The sequence below is a fragment of the Strix uralensis genome, chromosome 6, assembly GCF_047716275.1.
Source record: "Strix uralensis isolate ZFMK-TIS-50842 chromosome 6, bStrUra1, whole genome shotgun sequence".
Classification (NCBI taxonomy): domain Eukaryota; kingdom Metazoa; phylum Chordata; class Aves; order Strigiformes; family Strigidae; genus Strix; species Strix uralensis.
Window position 1 is genome coordinate 22,129,281 of NC_133977.1, and position 20,811 is coordinate 22,150,091.

Here is a 20,811-nt window from a genome sequence, read left to right on the forward strand (position 1 = left end):
ACTGGCTGAGCTCTTCCAGGATGAAACAAGGTGACAAGCATCTGTCACATATTGACTCTCTCAGCTTTTCTCCACAGAAATGTGTGTACAGTGTGGGAGGGAGAAGGATGGCTGTTTTACATATGTGTCTTGGAAAGTAAGTTAGTAAGGTTTGCAAAGGACCTTATTCCTGTAAAAGTCATTGAACAGTTTGAGCCGGCCCCAGCCAAGTTCTGTCTCCTACCCAGGCGAACATTACTTTGTGCAGGAAGAGTCCTGTTATGCTAGAAAAGCCCAGCTATTGGCAGCAGCATTAAGCACTAAATTTTGCTCAGTTTCTAAACTACTTTGCACCTGAAAGTGTATACCACCCTTAGCTGAGCATCACTGCCCATTACTAGGGGGATATCACCTTCTAGGAAAGACAGATGTTTTTACCTTGTTACCTCTGTTACCTCTATCTGCTTCAGAAAATACAACACCTTTTAGTTTGGATTCTATGCCTGGTGCTTTCATTGAGAGGTCAAGCAAGACCCTTGATCTGGCTTAACTCCAAGTGTAGCATTGAAATGCTCAACATCTTGGAGAAGCACTAAGACTTAACTCATAACTGTTTGTAAAATGCTTACAGAATGAAAGGTGCTATCTGATTATCTAAGAATTATTACTCAGTGCATGGAAAAATGTTTATTTTCCTACAGGATAAGGCTGTGTCAGGAAGTGGCATAGCATTAGTGAATAAGACTTCAGAAGAAGGAACTGCATACCGTTACATTTATACATTTAAGAAAGGCTGAATGTGACAATTAAGAAAGGTCAGTACCCTTGAGGAAGCAGGACAGACAGACAGGGAGAGGTGGAAGTAGTTACTTTTGCATTAAGGAAACACACTAAAATATTCATTGTCTTTATCTGCTGTCAAGAGATGTTTTTTGTGTAACAAAAATACCTTTAACCTTTTAAAGACATCACAGAAATGCATCCAATTAAATTCCTATGTCCAGAAAGAAAGCATCCCAGCATCTGTTTACTATTGTAACTTTTCTACTCCTACCATAAAAAATTCTAAAAGTTACTAATCTTTACAGCAATGCCTGATACTATTTCTTCTCACTATTATAATTACTTTAAAACCAGCGTAGAAATATTCATGAGTTCTTTCATGTGGGTCCTCATCTGGTGAGACTGAAGGCACAGAACTGTTTTACAAAGGGGAACTGGGATGTAAAGCTGCTCTCTGAACACAGGAGAAAATTCACCCTGAGCAAAGGGCCAGAACAATGCCTATGCATCAGTTAAGACTCAGTTAAGCCTTAAAATAGGATTTAATTATGAATTTTATGATACATTGGCTATGCACTGGTCTTGTCACAGTGCTGCTTTTCTTCTTTACACTCCACACCTTCCCAACAAAGACAGGACAACCAGATTGTAACACAAACTTCGGCAGCAGTATGTGCTTTCTAGCAATTTTGATCCTGAACCAGTTGCTTTCTCCAGTTATATGATACACGTCTAAAGCATCCTTATAATTTGTATACTGTACTCACACGCATCAACTATATGCTTTGCATTTGCACCTGGTTCTTTTCAATTTAATGCTGTACTTTTGAATTTTTTGTTACAAAATTCCTCCCCCTGCCAGTCAGAAAACAAAGGTGAAACTAGGTGTGATTTACCTTATTACAATTTTTAGAAACTTGGCAAAGAGCACTGCTTGACATACTGTCCTTATCTGGCATTCCTAAAAAAAGAATACAAAAAATAAATACATACTGTACATTCTTTAAGTAACAGTGGAGATATTTATCAATAGAATAGGGAATTGGAGGGTTCAATAGTTTGATAACATGCACATTAATCTATGATTTTTTTAAGAGCAAAACAGATTTATTCAGACAAAAGTCTTCTCTTCTGAACACAAAAAAGACAAAAAGCTAACTTGTGTAAATACTATAAACAGCTGGTAAACAGTACTTTCTCCCAGATTAATATTTGAAATAGGTATAGAGGAATTATCTATATTTTTTCATTTAACATTGTCTGTGTTTTAGTACCTGGAAGTCAAATGTGACACTGAGTTTGCACTAACTAGCATTGCTATGCTATGCTATGCCATGCTATGGTTTCGCAAATAGAACATATTGAACACATAACATATGGGACAAAATTTGCAGATGGAATTTCTAGTCATCAGATATTGTCCTGGTTGGCATCTAAATAATCCTCTGGCAACTAAACAGAACCACCTTGATTTACAGAAATTAAGAGTTCCAAAGGCTGCCCTTGTATTCATGTTTACAGCACTATCCCAGAGTTTGACAGGTTGTCATGAGGCAGAAACATAACCAAACTTATTTAGCTATGTAACTAAGGTCAGACAGTAGCACGGTTACTGCAGGCTGCCCAAGCACTAACCTAGGTTCCCAAGCAAGCTGTGTAGCCCATCCTAACTAAAAAAGTACACCAGTTTGTTATATTTATTTTACTAGCTCATGGTCATGTTCCATAGAATTCATGTAACACCTATAACCAGTTAAATGTTATGCAACATCATACAGTATGCTTCAGTCAACAGGCCTGGCTCATAGTGCAGATTTGTGTACAGCTCCGTGTATGCTTGCATACAGTTGGGAATGCAGTTAGGCAAGTTCCAAAGTACTTCCTACTATATGCAGTATTAATAAGTCATAATACAGAATTGAATTTAACATTTAAATTCCAACACCCAAAACCAGAGGACTTTCGTCTTCCCCTTTCTTCTCTCTAACATCTGATGTCTATTTTCTCATACTTACTGTCATTGTTGGAGCCAGTTTCCATAACACCATAAGGAGGAGTGAGAAGTCCAGACATATGCTGTCGATATTTCTGAAAGACAGCAATGGCACATTCAGTCAGTTACAGATGTGTAAAGCCATTCAATGGATTTGTGGTATTTACATTTGTGTGTCTGCTGCCTTGTGCTTCACAGGCACACAAGCAATATGAGGCAGGCAGACCTGTCTTTACTCTTATAAGGCCTGCTCCCTTGACTGGAGCACACTGCCTTTATCTTATCAAAAGTGCTAAAACAGTTCTTTCCTTCATCTTCCCCAAAGCATGACTTTGAGAGTTCTAATAAATCAGTATTGTACTTAGTTGTATGATTTTCCATAAAGGCTGTTTTAAAGCTCGTTTGAAATTACTCTACTCAGCTGAACTCAAGCTAGAAAGCTACTTTATTGTAGGAATGGAGACAAGGCTGTTAACTAAGGATTCATGAGAATCATGTACCACTCCAATTTTGGTGTCAGATTTGAAATATACAGGACTTAGTGCAAAAACTCTAAACATCTAATTCAACACACTAAGTTTAGTTTTCAGAAACTACAAGGTTATGAAACACACAAACTCAGCACCTCATGTTATATATACACACACACACAAACTGTATTATCAGATGCAACTTTGTAACTCTAAAAATAATGTCCCTTGTACCAGTGTAAACTACATAATTGTAACTGATGTCAGTAACTGGTATTTTTCTTCAGAATGCTGGTGACATGATCAATAAGGTTCAAAGCTCTGTCTAGGGCTTAAGAAATTCATAGAAGCTAAAAAATAACATCAAAGGACAAAAATGTCCTTTTATCAAATACAAATCATTCAATGAATAAGTGACACATTTTTAGTTTCAATCATACTATATTACAGTCATGCTTAAGGGTAAACAATTATAATTCCCTTTTGGAACTGTCAGAAAACAAGCTTGTGCAACAGGGGTGCTGATGATCGGCGTAAATAAAATGTGTCATGCCGTCCTTCGGGTGTGCAGTGAACTGAACATGAACAACCAACCAGCTGAAATTCATGTAGGTTTCAACAAAGCACACATAATAACTGAGACAGAAAATTTCCCTCACAGTACAATTTTAATTTAAAAGTTTTATCCTTTGCTCTATAGAGCTGTTTGGATGTATTCACTTTTAAAATGTTGTCTGTTGGATTTTAATAGATGCTTGAATTATCCTTTTAACATTTCTTCTTCTTGGAAATGGATATGACAATATCATCAATTCTACCACTAAAGACTGAATGTCTTGCATTCTAAACAATAACAAAAGCTACAAAGATTACATTAATCTTAATAATCCAATCCTATTTTTAGACAAGCTATTACATCCTAAAGCTTAGTAACATATTATTTAAATCTCACCCATAATCCATCTGAAAACTCATAGGAGCAAAACTATGTTATATCCCTGGTCAGTCACACAAAATAAATGCTACCTCATCTGAAGATTAAACTCTCCTACTTTTTTTTCCAAACTGTTCTCTTTCCCATACTCTGCAGGCAGTCCTATGCCTGGAACTTAGTGAGAGGAAGAACATCAGAAGTAATTACTTCCTCAGTTCAACTAGTAAATCACGCACATAGAACAAGGGAAATACTAATTTTGGTTGGCCAAGTGAAAAAAAGGAAAGCATGTCACAAGGGGTTAAATAACATTTTATTCAAACAGTAGATAAACGTTTTGTTCTACCTTCTACTGAATTTGGTCTTGAAATGTGATTTAGAAATGGAAAATCGAAATGTTTCATTTGGGATATGATAAAATCAAATTTTATCCAGTTGTTTTCTTTTGTTCTTCCTTATCATTCAGATGATATTAATTTCTTTGTTCTGTTTTTCCCAAAACAGCATTTTCCCAGAAATACATTATTAGTTCACATTTAAGCCACCTTGATAAGGAACTTGAATTGTAGGAAGACAGTAATTTTCTCTTTTATTTCCTATACCATGTCCACAGTCATCATACACTGTGTGGCAGGTTCCCTTCTGATTAATTCTGTAATATTTTTCCTGATTATTGTTCTCATGAAAGGAAACACAGATCACACCATATAATTTCCAAAAGATCTGGGGGCCTAGCTTAACCTACAAGTAGAATAAGCCAGAATTGTATATAACACTTTAAAAGAGAGACCTAACCCCATTCAGCCCCACCTCATGCTCAGGATGACAAAGCTCACCAGGAACAAAAGTACAGACTGCCAAGAACTTCAACTCTGTCATCCTCTACATGAAGGTCCTACCCTGTCATGTTTGATACAGCAAGCACAGTGAGCAGTGTTGCCTGTGAAGGAGTTCAGGCAGCATTACCAGAAGAGGCACTAATTCAAGACATGCCCTCAGAAAGCTCTGTTGTTTAGACTCCTCCAGGGCCCCTCTGCATAAATTAACTACCTTCTATATCTGGGTATCTGGAGGGAAGGCTGATATGACTGCCTACATACGGTCTCCTATGAAGATACCTTGGTGGGGTGTGGGTTGACATAGGAAATATAATTTACACCTACAACTATGTCACTTCATCAGCCAAACTAAATGTCAAGGGACACTTATTTGTCAAGAAGTCGGGGAAACACTCTTTTCTGGGAAACCTAAGTATGCAAAGAAAGATGTAAATAACTGCATAAAGATTCACAGTATCAGATGGAATAATGAAGTTCCAGGCATGAGATCTCTGAAAGCTGAGATAATGAGGAAAACACAATACTGACTGTGAGACCTATCTTGTTACCGTAACGTCTGTAAATGAAAAGAAAATGCAATAACTTAAATTGTACTGGTAGGTGGCATTTAAAATCATCCTGAAGATTAACAGACTAAATATTTACAAGAGGCTTTTGAAAGTGTATTCCACTGGTGGTATGAACTCTGGAAAGGCTTTCCTTATGAAAGACAGCAACAGTTATCAAATCATCATAAGCTTGTTTATTACCAGAAGTCTTCAAGTTCTGTAAATCCAACATGACAGCAGGTTTTAAAACTACACTCAGTGACCTATTCACTCTGTCTTCAGATTTCTACCAATTTATAAACCCTATCATGCAACAGCTTAAAGATCAGACACTTCCTGCATCTAATCTGACAGCACGAGTAATAAAGACAGTATTTTTTCTTCCAGTTACTGACTGCCTTATATCCATGCAGTGGTGAAAATTAACACGACCTTTTCAGTCACTGCTATAGCCTAAAGCACAGAACGCTGACAATGAACAGTTGGGGATGGGAGAAAAGGAAGAAAGAATCACACACTTGCCTTACTGGGGAGGTGCTGTGGGTAAATTTTCATACCAATAGTTTGTAAGGCCACTCATTATCAGGGTTTTGAGATTCCTTCGCATGCTCTTATTTAGACTTTATTTGCAGTTAGTTGCAGTTAGTTCAGGGGTTTTCATTACTGCAATAGATTTTCTTCTACTCCGTGAACATAATTTAGAGAGGCAATTACAGTAATTCTGATGCAAGCTATCTCTAAATTCCTTACAGATTTTTCTAGCATACATAACGTATATAAAATGTGTCTTTTTAGTTAGTCCCTTCTCTTCTGCTGCAAGTATTGAAAAGCTAATACCTGTTTAAATGGAAAGAAGGAGCAAAAAAAGAGATCTTTACAATACAAACACTCTAATACAAGCCAGGTAGATGTGAAGAAAATAGATGAGCCTTTGTTTTCCATATGCATTGCGTAGCAAAACCACAGCACTCTAACGAGAAAGACTCATAGCTGATAAAGGGAAGACCTCCTGGGTATAAAGATTTGAACACAGGTTCCACACCAGATACTCCCCCAAGTGCAGCAGTTCTCCAGTCAGCAAAGAGTATCTGATGGGCCGTGTAATAAGGACCCAGGTAGTGATGGTCTGTAGCACTGGGAAGTCAAGTCAGGCTTCTGATGCATCCCCATTCCCATGAACCTACATGTAGCCAGCTACTAGGAAGTGAGTGTCTTGTAACACTGGAGAAGGTTTTATAGACCACAACAGGTGCTTGGTTGAATACATGATCTCTCTCTTCTTCTCTTGCTCCCCCACTCATGTTCTCAATCCACAGTGTCACTTTTGACCAGATGCACTTCTGCTGCCTACCATTGGCAGCAGAGAAGGTGACAAGGCAGAGCCTCCGTTACTTGCAGACTTGTGAGTAACACAAAAAACTTAATTTTCGCTGTAAAAATTCTAGGTAAAACATCAAGGTGCCCTTTCCACACACATATTTTTCAAAACCCTGTGTAACTATTTCATTAGATACTGTTACTTTGACTATTTCCTGAGTTCTGCAATCCTCCTGTACTAGCTGTCCATATTCCTGCAATGGTTTCTCTTGGGGAATATATGCTGTAGCTTGACAATGTGGTCCAGCTTCTCTATTTTCTTTTAACAATAAATAATTGATCACTGATGCTCTCAGTACAGCTCTGTTCTTCCTCTAAGCTGGCTGCGCCAGTCATATCATTTTGGCAATGAACCACCTCTCCTGTGAGCATTACTCACAAGGGTGCGTCACTCCCATGGTGCATTGTTTCTTTCTTTTCTCCAGAACAATAAGGAGAGATGTAAAACAGCCCCTGAAGATCTCTGGACCCTCTTCTCACTCACTAAACCAAGCATAGATTGCTGTCTCAAAGTCTAGACCTTTGCCTTTAGATCTGATGCTCCAAAGATTGCTCTTCACTGAACTGACAAGTAAAATCTCATGTCATCTGTCTGCTATCTGTTAGTGTTTTCCAGTAAAAAGTGTCTAATGTTCTTACAGAATTTAACAAAAAAGCCTAACTGATAATCATATTCATCGTTGGTTTTTACCCAAATCTTGTTACAAAGGGGAAACCAAACAACACACTTGCTATTGCCCAATAGCATGTGCTGAGACCCACAGAAGATTCTGGTATAATTCTGATTGCAGATACTGCCTTCTTAGTATGTTTACAAATTAGTAAGTGCATTTCTTCTAAGCAAGCTCAAACAGAAAATTTCCATACATTTCAGGTCAATGACACTTAACTGGATATCACAGAAAGGACCAACTGGATATCACAGAAAGGACCTGACCATGGCTGTTTATCACTGTATCAATCATTGCTTGAAGCTGGTGCTACACTCTAGAACACCAAGTATCCTGCTTATTACTAAATACTTCCCTTTGTCATTCACAGAATATATATATTCACTGTCACTCACAGTATAGGTAAGAGAACAGAACTGAGATATTTCTAAAGGAAAGTATAAAGACAAATTAGGAAAAAATAATGCTACAATAGTGAAAACATATCTTTATGTATTGTGGAAAAATAGAAAATAAACCATGTGAAGATCTTACCACAACTTACTGAACAGAGACTGTTTTGTATGTCAGTCTATCAAGTCATTAAAATGAGATAGACAAAGCCTGAAATAGTAGAAGTGAAGTACCATTTAGTCATATTTAGATAAAATAAATACAGGAAATGCCTGTACTGAAATTGCTGAATCCTGATCCCAGAATTAGTACAGTTTACATAATACCAGATGAATCTGCATCTTTTTCATTTATTTACCTATTTACCATCTTCTGAATGGTTCTGCATGGCCCTAATCAACTAAGCTTTAGATTTTATTTGATCTCTTTGTTTTGGAGGCATATATTTTTCTGTCACTTTTCCATTTAAATCAATCTATTGTGCTTGAAAAGCTCTGTGTCCAGAATTTGCTTGATCACAAAATCCCCTTGAGTTTTAGTCGAAAAGAAATATGCACCCAGCTCCCTGTAACCGTGCCAAATAGCAGACTTGGCTACCAGATAGAAACCCGAAGATAAGACTGCACTGCAAAAAATCAAATCCAAGGAAATTAGAGCATGAGCAGTGATTAAACAAATTACACAGCCTATTCTGCTCCATCTAATTTAAATATAGAAATGACATCATGCAGCCCTCCGATTCTGTCTCCTAGAGGAATCCACTCAGGAAATGCAGTTGGGTGGAGACAGGACTTGGTTGGGAGGGGTGGGAAAGACTGCATATACTTAAAAGAGGACAAAGAAAATATATAAAGAAGAACAAACAGTCCATTTGATTTATGTGTTTTCTTTTACTACACTTGTGTAGCCCTAGAATAGATAATGTATTACAGGAAAAAAAATACAGCAATTTAGCTGCCTTTAATGTGAAGTTCAAGTTTTCAAAAATGGCTGAAAAAGAGCATTATACAATTCCATATTTACTTTTTCACAGTGATATCTGTGTTGAATTTGTTCACTTTAAAATCAGATGATGATGACTGTCAGCGGCAGTGCTTCAAACTCAATACAAGATCAGAAACTAAAGCTGTGCTCGCCTTTCCTCCCTGTTCATTATCACTTGTAGAAGAGAGGTAGCAAATCACACCTTAGCTGGAATTTTCTGAATGATGCAAGTGACAGAAGAGAACCTCACTCCTCTTCAAACTGTTTTGCAACACTAACAATTGTAAACCTGCATCTTAATTAGCAAAGTCAGCAGGTATGTCTTGAACACAAAGAGCAGAACTACTAAGAAAAAGGTACCATTTTGACATAATTTTTCTTACCACTACAGCCAACCTTTAAACCTACATTGAGAGCACTTAGATCAAGACAAGTCTGGCATCATCTCATGGGTCAAGCACAAGGGAAGCCTGTTCCAAGAACAATTCCCTAAAGTTCTGGGCACAAAATGCTTCCTTTTATCTTTGGACAGTCACACCTCCTATTTTCAGATACACTATTTTAATAAGGGGAGAAGCAAAAATGCACTCTTCCAGGTGAGCTCAGTCTGGGTGTGCTATGCAAGAACACAGTGTACAAGGAAGATCAGAGACAGGTAATACAAGACTCACAAATACAAGGTGAGGCTGGCTTTGTTCAGCTCCTCACCTGGGCAGCTACAGGCTGCCTCCTACACTATTTCTTCCATAGGGTGTGCCTCTCTGAACTGATCTTTAGCATTTTTCAGGAGCAGAGCTTCAGCTGAGACAAAAGGTCACACCAGGAAGACATTTATGTTTGTAAAGTGCTTTGACAGAACAGTAAATTCTGTAACTGCAGCAACATACATGTCTTGATCACATATCTTAACCTGCAGAGCAAGCAAACAGCAAGGGATTGTGTGTAATAGAGAAGTCAGAAGTCAGCAAGAGCCTCTAAACCAAGTTATTGTTCCACCCTGAGACTGCCACCTTGCAAATACAGAAGGCCTGATACACATGACCAACATATCTTTGCATGAATATTATGAAAAAGGCTTCATCCAAAGAAATGTATGTGGAGCTAGGTATGTACTACTGAGACAGAGAAAAGCTGGAAACCTCCCAGTGCAGGCTGTGTTCTGACAGTGGGTTGAAGTCATGGTCCTCTGTAGTGAAATTCTGTAAGGTCATCACAAGGTCTGTGCAGTACTTAAGTCCTAAAAATAGGTTTTAAGTGTAACTTAAATTGACACATTGGCCTTATGTTGACACTGTGTGCGGCGGTGGCTTTATCCACTGTTCATAAACAGCTTCTTTCTCTCCCCTTACATTTTTTTACAAGGAGATTTGAAACAAATAAAGAAAATCAAAATGGTGACCTGATCTGTAACTCTGCTTTTGATATTTACAGTCTCTAAACAGAGAATTATGTTGGTCTAGAAACTTGTTTTCATCTGGAATGAGACTCTAGGTTAAATATTAATTCCTCTACAATCAATATAAACCTCTTAATGAGTTCAGTTGGGTCAGTGTAATGCCATACTTTTGCTTCTCACAGAAACAAACACATATCAACTTCCCATACTCTTGTAGTATTAAAGGCCTCCTTATCATGGATAATTCCTTAAAGTGATTGTTTCTACTCAATTGTGTCTAGCAATAATGAGGATATTTCATAAGTGTAAATAAGTAAACATACAAGGGAATTTCCCTTATAACATTAGCCTTTCTTCAATGCTTTTTAAATATTATTTTGATTACAGTGTGAGCTGTTTTAAAAGCAACTTGTGCAGCTCACTCTGTAACACTGCTGTGAAATCAAAGCAACAAGTATAATACAAAATAAGAGGGGAAAACCTAAAGACAAACTAAATCATTATAATTCAGGAAGTATGATTAAACATAGTCTACTCCCTCCAGTGCATGGAAAAGAATGTATTCAGACACAGAAAATCACTCACAATCAGATTGATATCACTTATCAGGACCCCAAAATACCTGGGCCTCCAACTCAGCCAGCAGTCAATGCAATGGCACCACTGGAACTACCTTGCCAGCATAAATCTCTCATGGGTCCAGCTGCTCGAATTCAGAGTCCCTTTCATGAACAGTGTAGTATAATAAATGCTGCCTGTGCTACTTCCCCACCCGAGTTCACAATAATATTTCAGCTATTTTGTAACACAGTGTTTACTGCCTTACATCCACATGCACAGTCCAACATCTCATGGCCCCCATGTCTGAAGCTCCTATAAAGGCCTGTGAAACACAGTCTCTTCTGATAGACTTGTACAACAGCATCTTATCTGAAGATATCAAAATATATTGGATGGGAATGACTGACTTTTATCAAACTGAAATGCAAACATTAATAACGGTGATTCAGCTGTACTGTAACATAGGGATTAGGTAAACTGCATTAACAACCTGCAATCCAACAGCTTTATTTGGATGGGGCAGTTTTCAAGGTTTTTCTGACTGGAGCCAGTGCAAGTCACTTCCTCAAACCAAAGACATTTTATTTAGCTGCCAGTCCATCACCAAGACTAAAAAAGGCCGCACATGAAATGCTGTTCTGTGATTGTAACCCAGAGTCTTGCTGTTGCTGTTTCTCACGCGATCCTTCCTTTAGGCGAAAAATAAAGTAACGTTATTCATTTCACCTCTGCTCTAGAAACATTTTCAAACCTCACCACGAGAGGGGATAGTGAGGAATGGAGGCACACAGGGATGGGAAAGAAGGAAGAAAGTCCCACTGGAAGTTAAACATTAAAAAAGAAAGAAATGTTAACAGGAAATAAGAAGAAAATGACAATGTTTTAGGGAGCGATGTGTGAAGGGTAGGAGGGGAGTGAAATGCATAGCCTAAACAGACTCCTTCAGTCCAATGAGCAGATGAGATATCACAAGGAGTGGACAGACTTCAGGGTAGAGGGCATACTATAAACAAAAATGAAAAAAAAAGAGACAATGTGAACTGGCTGATGGATATGCCTAATAAATGAACTCCCTCCTCTCTCTTGTTGCCACCAAAGAAGCAGTTCTACCTGTTGATGTCTTAAAAACAGATAAGCAATTTCACAATAGGCAGAAGCTAGGGTCCTTAAATCTGGCTGTCATTGAGACAGTTTAGGTTTAAAGATTCTGCAGATCAAGATGAACAGCACATAATACAATATCAAGCCTCTGCCAAATTTCCAATCACAAACTTAATCTCTGTTTTCCATAGTGAAGCATTGCTTACATTTGTTATTTTTTATCTTGTGGCACTGACATGTCAATTATAAGAAAAATTAGAAGAAAATAGGATAGAAGAAGTGAGTTTTAAAGTATTAAATTAGTATAAGCCAAGCAGAGTCCAAATTGCTCTGAGATTCTGAGGAGTGACTTGTGTAAAGAAATTACAGAACATTCTCCCAGATTAATTCAGATGGCTAAAAATAATACAAATCCTTTTGGTTACCATTTAAAAATTACTCAAAATGTGGTTTTTTTCCAACTGAGCTGAGCATCAAGCATGTTGCCTAGTTTGACTAGGCTGACACTTCAGTGTGGGCAGGAATTTTGTATTAAAAAAACTTGGTTTTCTATTTATTTCATTTTTTGAATGGGAGTTTCTTTCACAGTACAATATATAATCACAAAAAATGGTCACCTTGATTTTCATTCCTCATTACCAGCCTTCATTCTCACTATGATCTATCATGTTATCTATCATCAAGATTAAAACAGCATTTGAGATATGCAGCTGGGCACAGTGATGAAGATGCACTGTAGATTTTAAGTGCAAAAAATAGTAAAGAGATGTTAAGGCTGAACTTACACATGAACAAAATAGAAAAATGAAACAAGAGGAAAATAAAAAAAAATGGAGACAACTCACAAGATAATGAAGGGTGAAGTACTGAACGAAACTGAATAATAATCTTTCCAGAAAAAGAAAGAAGGGTGGAAGGAGAAGAGTATAAAATCATATCAGTCTCTTCCTCCATCCAACTGAGCCCTGAAATCAGCTTGACTGGGGTCCAGCTTTGCTAAGTTCTACACACAAAATGAAAGGTCAGATCCTGTCTGTCCCTCCTCTGATCCAGAAAGGCTCACAGTGCACTTAGAGGCAAGATGCAAGCAGGCAAGTGGCACAGAACAAAAGGTGCAGAATGGCACACATTAACTAAATACAAGAAGAGGGTGTTTCACCAGGGATTTTTGTTCATGTAAAGGAAGTAAGATTATATTGGAGCATGAGGTAAGTGAGAACAAGAAGTTCACAGCTTTGGCATCCATCGTAAGGCAGACCTCCAAAGGCTGAAACAAAAATGCCTTAGGAAACACTCTCCCATCTGAAAGAATTGTATTTGTTACATTCTTGCACTAAAGCTACACCACCAAAAGGGGATGCAACTAATAAAGAAAGTGAATCATCCCAGACAGAGGTTTAACTAGACATAACCAGATTCAAAGAGACACAGTTATTACTATTGACAGGGAAGGACTACACAAAAGATGATGGTAGAAGACTGTAAACAATCAACGGTAAGAGAAACAGAAAGAGAATTGCTGAAGACTCACTAACAGACCATTAAACTTGGCCATATACTAGGTATGTAACAACGCAGCAGTTCTGAGAGGCAATTTGGTGAGGAAATTCACATCTGAGGGGCAATGAGAAAAGCTGATTCCTGCACTAAGACTCCTCCAGAAACAATTTGTCAAGTCCAAGCACCCAAGACCTGTCAGCACAAATGCCCAAGTACTGGCCTCTTGGGGGAGAGACAACTTCTGTCAAACTGGCTAAAAGATGCTCTCAGTGAAACATGCATGGCACTTAGTTTGCCATTCTGAAAGACCTGGCTTTTAAAAGTATATTCTAAAACATATACTTGGTTTATAAGTTATCTATTTGATAGCAAGCTCACTACGAACTGAATCAATTTTCTGAACTTTTATGTTTCTGTTCCACTTTGGCAAACAGCCATTTCTTCTGGGTAACTCCTCGCACATGGCTACAAATAATTTCATTAGCATATTGAAACCTCAACTTACCCCACCAAATGGATCAGTTTAATACAACCAATATGTAGAGTAGATCACTAATTTTGAAAGTAAAACATCTTTCTAGTCCATTGCTTTCAATTGTTCACTTCTTAGAAATCTTTGATTTCCTGCTCCTTCTTTATGGAATCATGTTTTATTTGTTTGTCTAAAGGATGACAAAAAGGTATTAAAATAAATACACCAGGCTGTGCTTGGGAGGCCCCACCACCTGCTTCGCATGAACCCTGGCTGTTCTTTTTCCAAATCCATTGGAAATTACGTATTACAAGGGATAGTATTTACACAAAGCAAGCAGCAGTACTAGATAAATTTGCTGGTTTTACATGGAGAGCAACCTAAATTGGTTTTCAGTAGAGGAGGAAAAACAACAGTGCACAATATTATTGCACTATGATTTTACATCATTTCTGTAGATTATCAAATTAATATGAACAGATTGTTTAAGACTTACATTGCATGAGTACATTTTGAAAATTCAGAGACTCAACAAGGGCATTATAAAATTCTTTTTAAAAGGCCCTGCTAGCAGCATGCAGTAAATAACCCTGGCTCGGGCTGTGCAGTGGCAGCTGAGAGGAGAGAGCACCTTGTCCACTCATCTTTCTGTCCATTTCTCTTACACTGAACAGTCCCTGATAATTATTCCAACCTATCGTTAAAAGCATACCCAAACAAACTTTAATTGTTGTTTGTGTTATAATTGCGGCCACAATGTGCCAGACCTCCTGTACTCAACAAAGACTCTGTTCTGCTGGTCCGCTTTCCTAACAGAATGTAACCACTTTGCCTGGCAGGAAATTCCTCCCTTTTCTCTATTCTTCCCAGGAACTTTTTGATTCCAGCGGAAAAATTTTCACCAAATTTGAGATAGGGCTCAGATAAGGTCCTAGAAGCTAAATAAACATTTGTGATAGGAGAGAGGTCCCAAATATAGTGTCACTACTAAAGGAAAAGAGGGCAGCACTCTTTGTCACCCACTTCACTGGGTAACAGCCAGTGACCAGCCTGTACACATACACCGGCTAGCTAATCCTCACGGGTATAACTCCAAACACCACATACATTATCTACCATCAGGTAGATACATCATGGAAGTTATGGTAAGCATTGGTGGCAGAAAAAAGCAAAAATGTAAAGGAAATTAGCTTTCCAGTCCTTCCACTCACAGAAAAACTTTTCAATTATTCTCATTGGCTGTGACTGTATTCCAAACTTATTTTTCAACTTCAATTATTATTAGAAATTCTTCTAAGTGTTTTCATTACAACCACACACTGCTATCCTAAAGATGCAATTTTTCAGGTTTTTGTGGACACCATTATTGAAGGTGCTAAGCATCTGAAACAGGCAGCTCTGGCTTGGAATGCATTGCTATTGTCTGCTGTTGCAGTGGTAAAAAATATACATGGGCATTCTTATGCACTCCTGATAGAAGAGAGCCAGGTTTTATTGAGAAGTAATCTGCTATACTTCACTCTTTTTCTGACAGCAAGAATGATTAATTCTTGAAGCAAGCATATTGCTATACTGGGACGAGACTTTCAGTCCCTCTAGAAGACAAGACGAGGTCACTGGTAATGCTAATTCTTAATCGAAGGGCTACCTAATTTGGAGCAACCTACACTTCAGTCTATTTTTGTAGGGCTCCTTCTCTGTTGTGAAGCAAGACAGACAGACTTGTTATTGTCACTTTGATACTGTGTATACACTCACCGTTCAAAGAAGGTCTTTATATAGAATATGCAGTAAAATAAGCTACAGCATGAGTCACACTGCAAGAGTCCATGCTTCTTGAGTGTTATGAGGCACCAGAGGAATCAAATGACTTGCATATGAGAACAAGGCATTATCCACCAAGCCACAAGTGTAATTATAGAACAGCCTTTAAGAAAGGTTTCATTAACAGAGAGAAAAAGCTGCCTTCACATCTAAATCCACTTCACATAATTCTTCTGTTAATTTACAACTCTAAAAGCATATTAGAGACAAGTTTTTCAAACCATATTTTAATAAAAATAAACCACATTGGAAATAAGGCAAAAATATTTTTCCCATATATCATTTTTATTTTTTTCACATGGTAACTGCTGTTTATCTGATCTGTCTTCCTTTGATAGTACTGAGGGGAATTCAGTGTTATAGAATAAGGAAGCTGTACACATATACCTAACATATTTAACTGGCTAGTTTTCAATTTACAAGTATTCCCCTACATACTGCTAGCTGCTTGTTTAAGGAGCATCACAGCACGCAATTTTAGCATTATACTGTGTCTTCAGTTTTATAAACTTCAGATTTCTGGGAAAATCTTGATATCGTTAGATAAGATAGCCACTGTAATCTCTGTCTACTATATAAGATTATTATTTGCATAACTCCCATGGAGTTAAAGTCCATTATATACAACCGATGGAATGGATCCTCAGCTGACACAAATTAAGTTTCACTCGCTTCAGCAAAACTGATTTGCATCTGTTGTTCTGTTCCAATAGCACTAATGATCATCCATCTTCCGATAGGAAGGCATATGGTCCACTAACTAGCACTGAAGACTAGATCCCAGAAGATCTCTGACATATTCTGAAGTATGCCATTCACTCACTGATACTTGAACCAAAACTGGTTGAAACTGGGAAATGTGAGGTCTGACTACCCTGTAGCCTTTAGGAGATTTCCTGTTCATTTCTGCAGTGGGAAATTTCATCCTTGGGAAGGGCCACAAGCAAACAGTCTACATTCCAGCTGTATCCTGGCCCTCTTCTATTCCCAGGCTCTGTTGCATTGCCTTACTAATAGAGAACATGGATGAGTGCAGGACTCAAAAGGCCTCCACCACAGCCTTGATGCTACAGAAGAAACACATAACAATTTCAGAAATTGTTTTAATCTCCAAACTTTAGGAAATCACAGTAGGTTCCAAAAGCAGTAAACAAAAGCCCTATGAAATAGGTATGACATACTCTTGTCAGTGTCTTGAAAAACACCTGGTGGTGTTTTCTCATGGCAAAATCACAGTTTTCACATCACCAGTATCACCTAAGTTTAGCAAACTTGACAGGTATGACAAATCTGACATGATTAGAAAGAGCAGTGTAAACAGGCCTACTAAATGACTGCACTGCCCAGCGAGTGTCAGTACTGCTAGCTTTAGATAGAGGTAATCCTTCCTGCAAACAGAAGCAAGTGGGAAAATCCAGACAAGAGAAGAAAGTACTAGTGCCTGAATACTTAATAGGGAATCATTTGTCAACAATAGCATGGATCAAATCCGGCTTCTTAAAACGGAAAATTGCTACAAGTGTCCAAAGGTGTCATCTTAATAAAGAAGTGAGCAAAAAAAGAGCGGATGTAAAATTAATTAAGTTGCCAAGCAAGACCAACACTGCCAGCACAGGCCTGCTGATTTGCTCTGCCTCAAGACAGAAACTTAGGGTCTGATGCACCAAGGTGTTACTCCGATTTCATGCCAGTGTGACCTTTTTCCAAGAGACATAAAACTCAATGCTCATATATCGGGTTAATTAGAGCAACAGAGATGTAATTCAGGAGAGGTTTACAGAGTGTGTACTAGTAGCAGAAGGAGATGATGGTGGCCAGAAAAGCTGTTTCAAGCTACGAGAAGATGAATGTTAAAAGTGACAAGACTTTGGACTCAATTGACACTTTCTTTGTTGGAGCAGCGGTCCCAGTAGAGAAGTTGACTGTCTTTTCTCTAACTTGCACAGAACTACATTTTATCTAGATCTCTCACCATTGCCCTAAACAGTACAAAGAACAGTAACACACGTGCATATAAACAACTCCTAAAGTGGCTCTGTCTAGTGGAAAATGCTACAAAGAATCTGACCCAAGTCATCTCTGAATTTATCAGCAGGTTTTAGAAGTTTCTGGAAGATAAAAGATGTATCCCCTCAGAACTATAATTCTTAGTGTCACATGTTAGGCATTGCTTACTAATGAGAAATAATACTATGCTTGATGTGTTCCTTTATGGTTGTCTTCTCGTGCCTTGCAGCAGAATATTCAAACCTCTGCCGCTGCAGCATCCAGAGGCCAGTTTTGTGGTGGCCTCTTGTCACGCAGCCCAGGCCATACTCTCTTCCTGCATGGACAGGTGGCAGAGTGCAGACACTGAAACTGCCTGATGGGCAGCAGGAGGTACTTGGCTATTAGGCAGCACGGTGGCCAAACAGCTGCTCCGTGGTACCCTGACAGGAAAAAGCCATAGGCCACGGAGAAAGAACCTGCAAGCCAGACATGACTAGTTGGGCACCAGGGTTATTCATGAGGGACTCTTTAACTTGTACTCTATGAGCAGTGCATCACCATGCCTGTGAACACAGCCCAGTGGAATGCTACTGAATTAAGTGCTTAATATTTGTAAACTGCTTCAAGATGTGTAGATTAAGGATCTCATAGAATTGCTAACCAAAATAATCTTATTCTGACATTGCATTCCTTCAGGAATAGACAGACAAACACTACAGCAAGTAATTGGGCTGATATCTCCTTAAATATAGATCATTAGAACTCTCCTGAGATTCCCATCAGTGTCAGTAAATGTATGTACAAAGAACTACTCATTTAATTATCTTACAATACAAAACCTCATGAATATATCCACAATGATTATATATTCAGTACATTCCCTTTATGTCAGTACATCAACTGTGTTTCAGTTGAGATTTAGCATTCATCATCACACTCGGCAAGTTTTGTCTTGCCTTCTCATCTCCCATACTCGATCTGTCTCTTTAAACTTGGCATTTCTAGCAACCTCTCCCAGCTAGGTTTTAAAAGTAGATTCTTCTCTCTGCTCAATAAGCAAGAGAACAGTATATAATTTCCTGTTTTATGTACAACATCTGGCACTGTAGAAAGAACCATTGCAAATCTTACCAAGGCAGCAAAAAAAATAGCTGAAAATCCTCCTGTATGGAAAACAGCTCTCCAGCACTGGCTATAAAGCCTATTACATATTATATGAAAGGTTAGCAGACTTCCTGGCAGAATATAGTACAGTATGTGGGATTGCTGTATGGAAACAAGAGCACTGAGAGGGCCTTCCATCAAACACTAAATGACGAACCTCAAGCTGCTTTTCTCTGCGCTAAATAAAAAATGTCAAGAGAAATCTGGCAGGAGTCTACACTTCCTAATGTTAGTATTTTGAGTGATAGCCTACACAAAGCATCTGCAATAAAGTAACCTTCCTGATTTAACTGGCAAGCAAGCTGAGGGTACAAAATTTCCCAAAGCATCAGAATGACTTAAGCAACCACACTCCATTTATAGCACTGACTTAAGCATTTCAGAAACTATGCAGCACCGACATTCAGTGACCCCAGGGACAGAATTTAAATATATTTAAGCATTCAGAGACACAGTTACCTAAACACTGACCCTCTTAACAATGCCACAAGAAGCATATGACAACTTGTGGCTTCCATGTGACGTTATGAACTCCTATCTTTATCAAGCCCCCAACTCCAGTTAAAGGGTTATTAAATTAAGATGACCCTCTGTTCGAATACAATCTTAAAAAGGGGAACTATGATGGAGAAGTTTACCTTTACAATGGCAACACATGACAAGGGCACGCAACTGCCAGTTGAGACTGTGCTGGGAGTGATTTTACAGTAGCATTAGAAGCTTCATTCAGTTGTTCAAGCAGAAAGCAGACTGCCTGAATCACAGAATCATCTAGGTTGGAAAAGACCTTGAAGATCACCTAGTCCAACCATTAACCTAACACTGACAGTTCCCAACTACACCATATCCCTCAGCGCTATGTCAACCCAACTCTTAAACACCTCCAGGGATGGGGACTCTACCACTTCCCTGGGCAGCCCATTCCAACGCCTAACAACCCGTTCTGTAAAGAAACGCTTCCTAATATCTAGGCTAAACCTTCCCTGACGCAACTTGAGGCCATAGGGGCCCAGTGAGGCAGGAAGAAAACTTGTTTCCCTGGTTGCACACTGGTAGACATCCCTTCCTCATGGACTCTGGAGAACAAAAGTAGGATGAGAGGGCATTTGTCTTCCAGTGACTTTTATTTGCTTGAACTTTCTCTGTTAAGAAAGCAATGTTGCTTTCCAAACCTTTCCATAAAATTCTAGCTCTTTGGTTGTCTGTCAACACTCAACTGTCACATGCATCTTGAAGAAGCAAACTCTTCAGGAGGAGTCTGGGAAAGAAGTACCTGAGATACTGTCAGTGTCTGAAGCCAGAACTAGTCATGAAACCTAGATAATTGTCAGGTTGTTTTACAGCCCCTGTCTGCAAAAGCACGAGCTAGAAATCAAATACCTACAAAAACCTGTCCTACGCATTTGTTGAAATAATAGCCAAAATTAACTTGGAACGTTGCCATGCACTTACGTAAAGTCATGACATGATGTGGTTACTTGTCAGTACTGATATTTATTGAAGTGGAATAAAGTGCTATTCATGAGCTAAAAATCAACCAAGTGTATTATTCAGAATTAAAATGCTTTTTCCAAAGAAGATGGCTTTTCCAAAGTGGTAAGCACTGGGCCAGTTCTGTTTCCTTTAATGTCAGAGGCAGCTTCTGAAAACAGCAGTCCTAATTTGAACCATTATGCTGGTTGTTCAGGGCAACTCCAGTCTGGCAAGGCAGCACTGTCTCCCCAGGAGATGAATACGGGTAGACAAAGATGAATAAGGGTAGGCAAGTAAGCTGGCACAAAAACCAGGAGCTTGGGTGCAAGGGCAACTAGGGATTGACAAGGCTCTCCTGGC

The 20,811-nt window shown here is 38.6% G+C and overlaps 1 protein-coding gene across 6 annotated transcripts in view; it reads right to left on the minus strand.

Annotated features, from left to right (window-relative positions):
- The window catches only part of RAPGEF4 (Rap guanine nucleotide exchange factor 4), a 161,010-nt gene that overhangs the window by 78,449 nt on the left and 61,750 nt on the right, over positions 1 to 20,811 (minus strand). For all 6 annotated transcript variants that reach the window (XM_074873203.1, XM_074873202.1, XM_074873201.1 and 3 more), the window contains 2 exons: positions 2,778 to 2,850; positions 1,659 to 1,723 (listed from right to left, as the gene is read on the minus strand). In XM_074873203.1, coding sequence (XP_074729304.1) covers positions 1,659 to 1,723; positions 2,778 to 2,850 — 138 coding nt within the window. The remainder of the gene's footprint in view (positions 1 to 1,658; positions 1,724 to 2,777; positions 2,851 to 20,811) is intronic.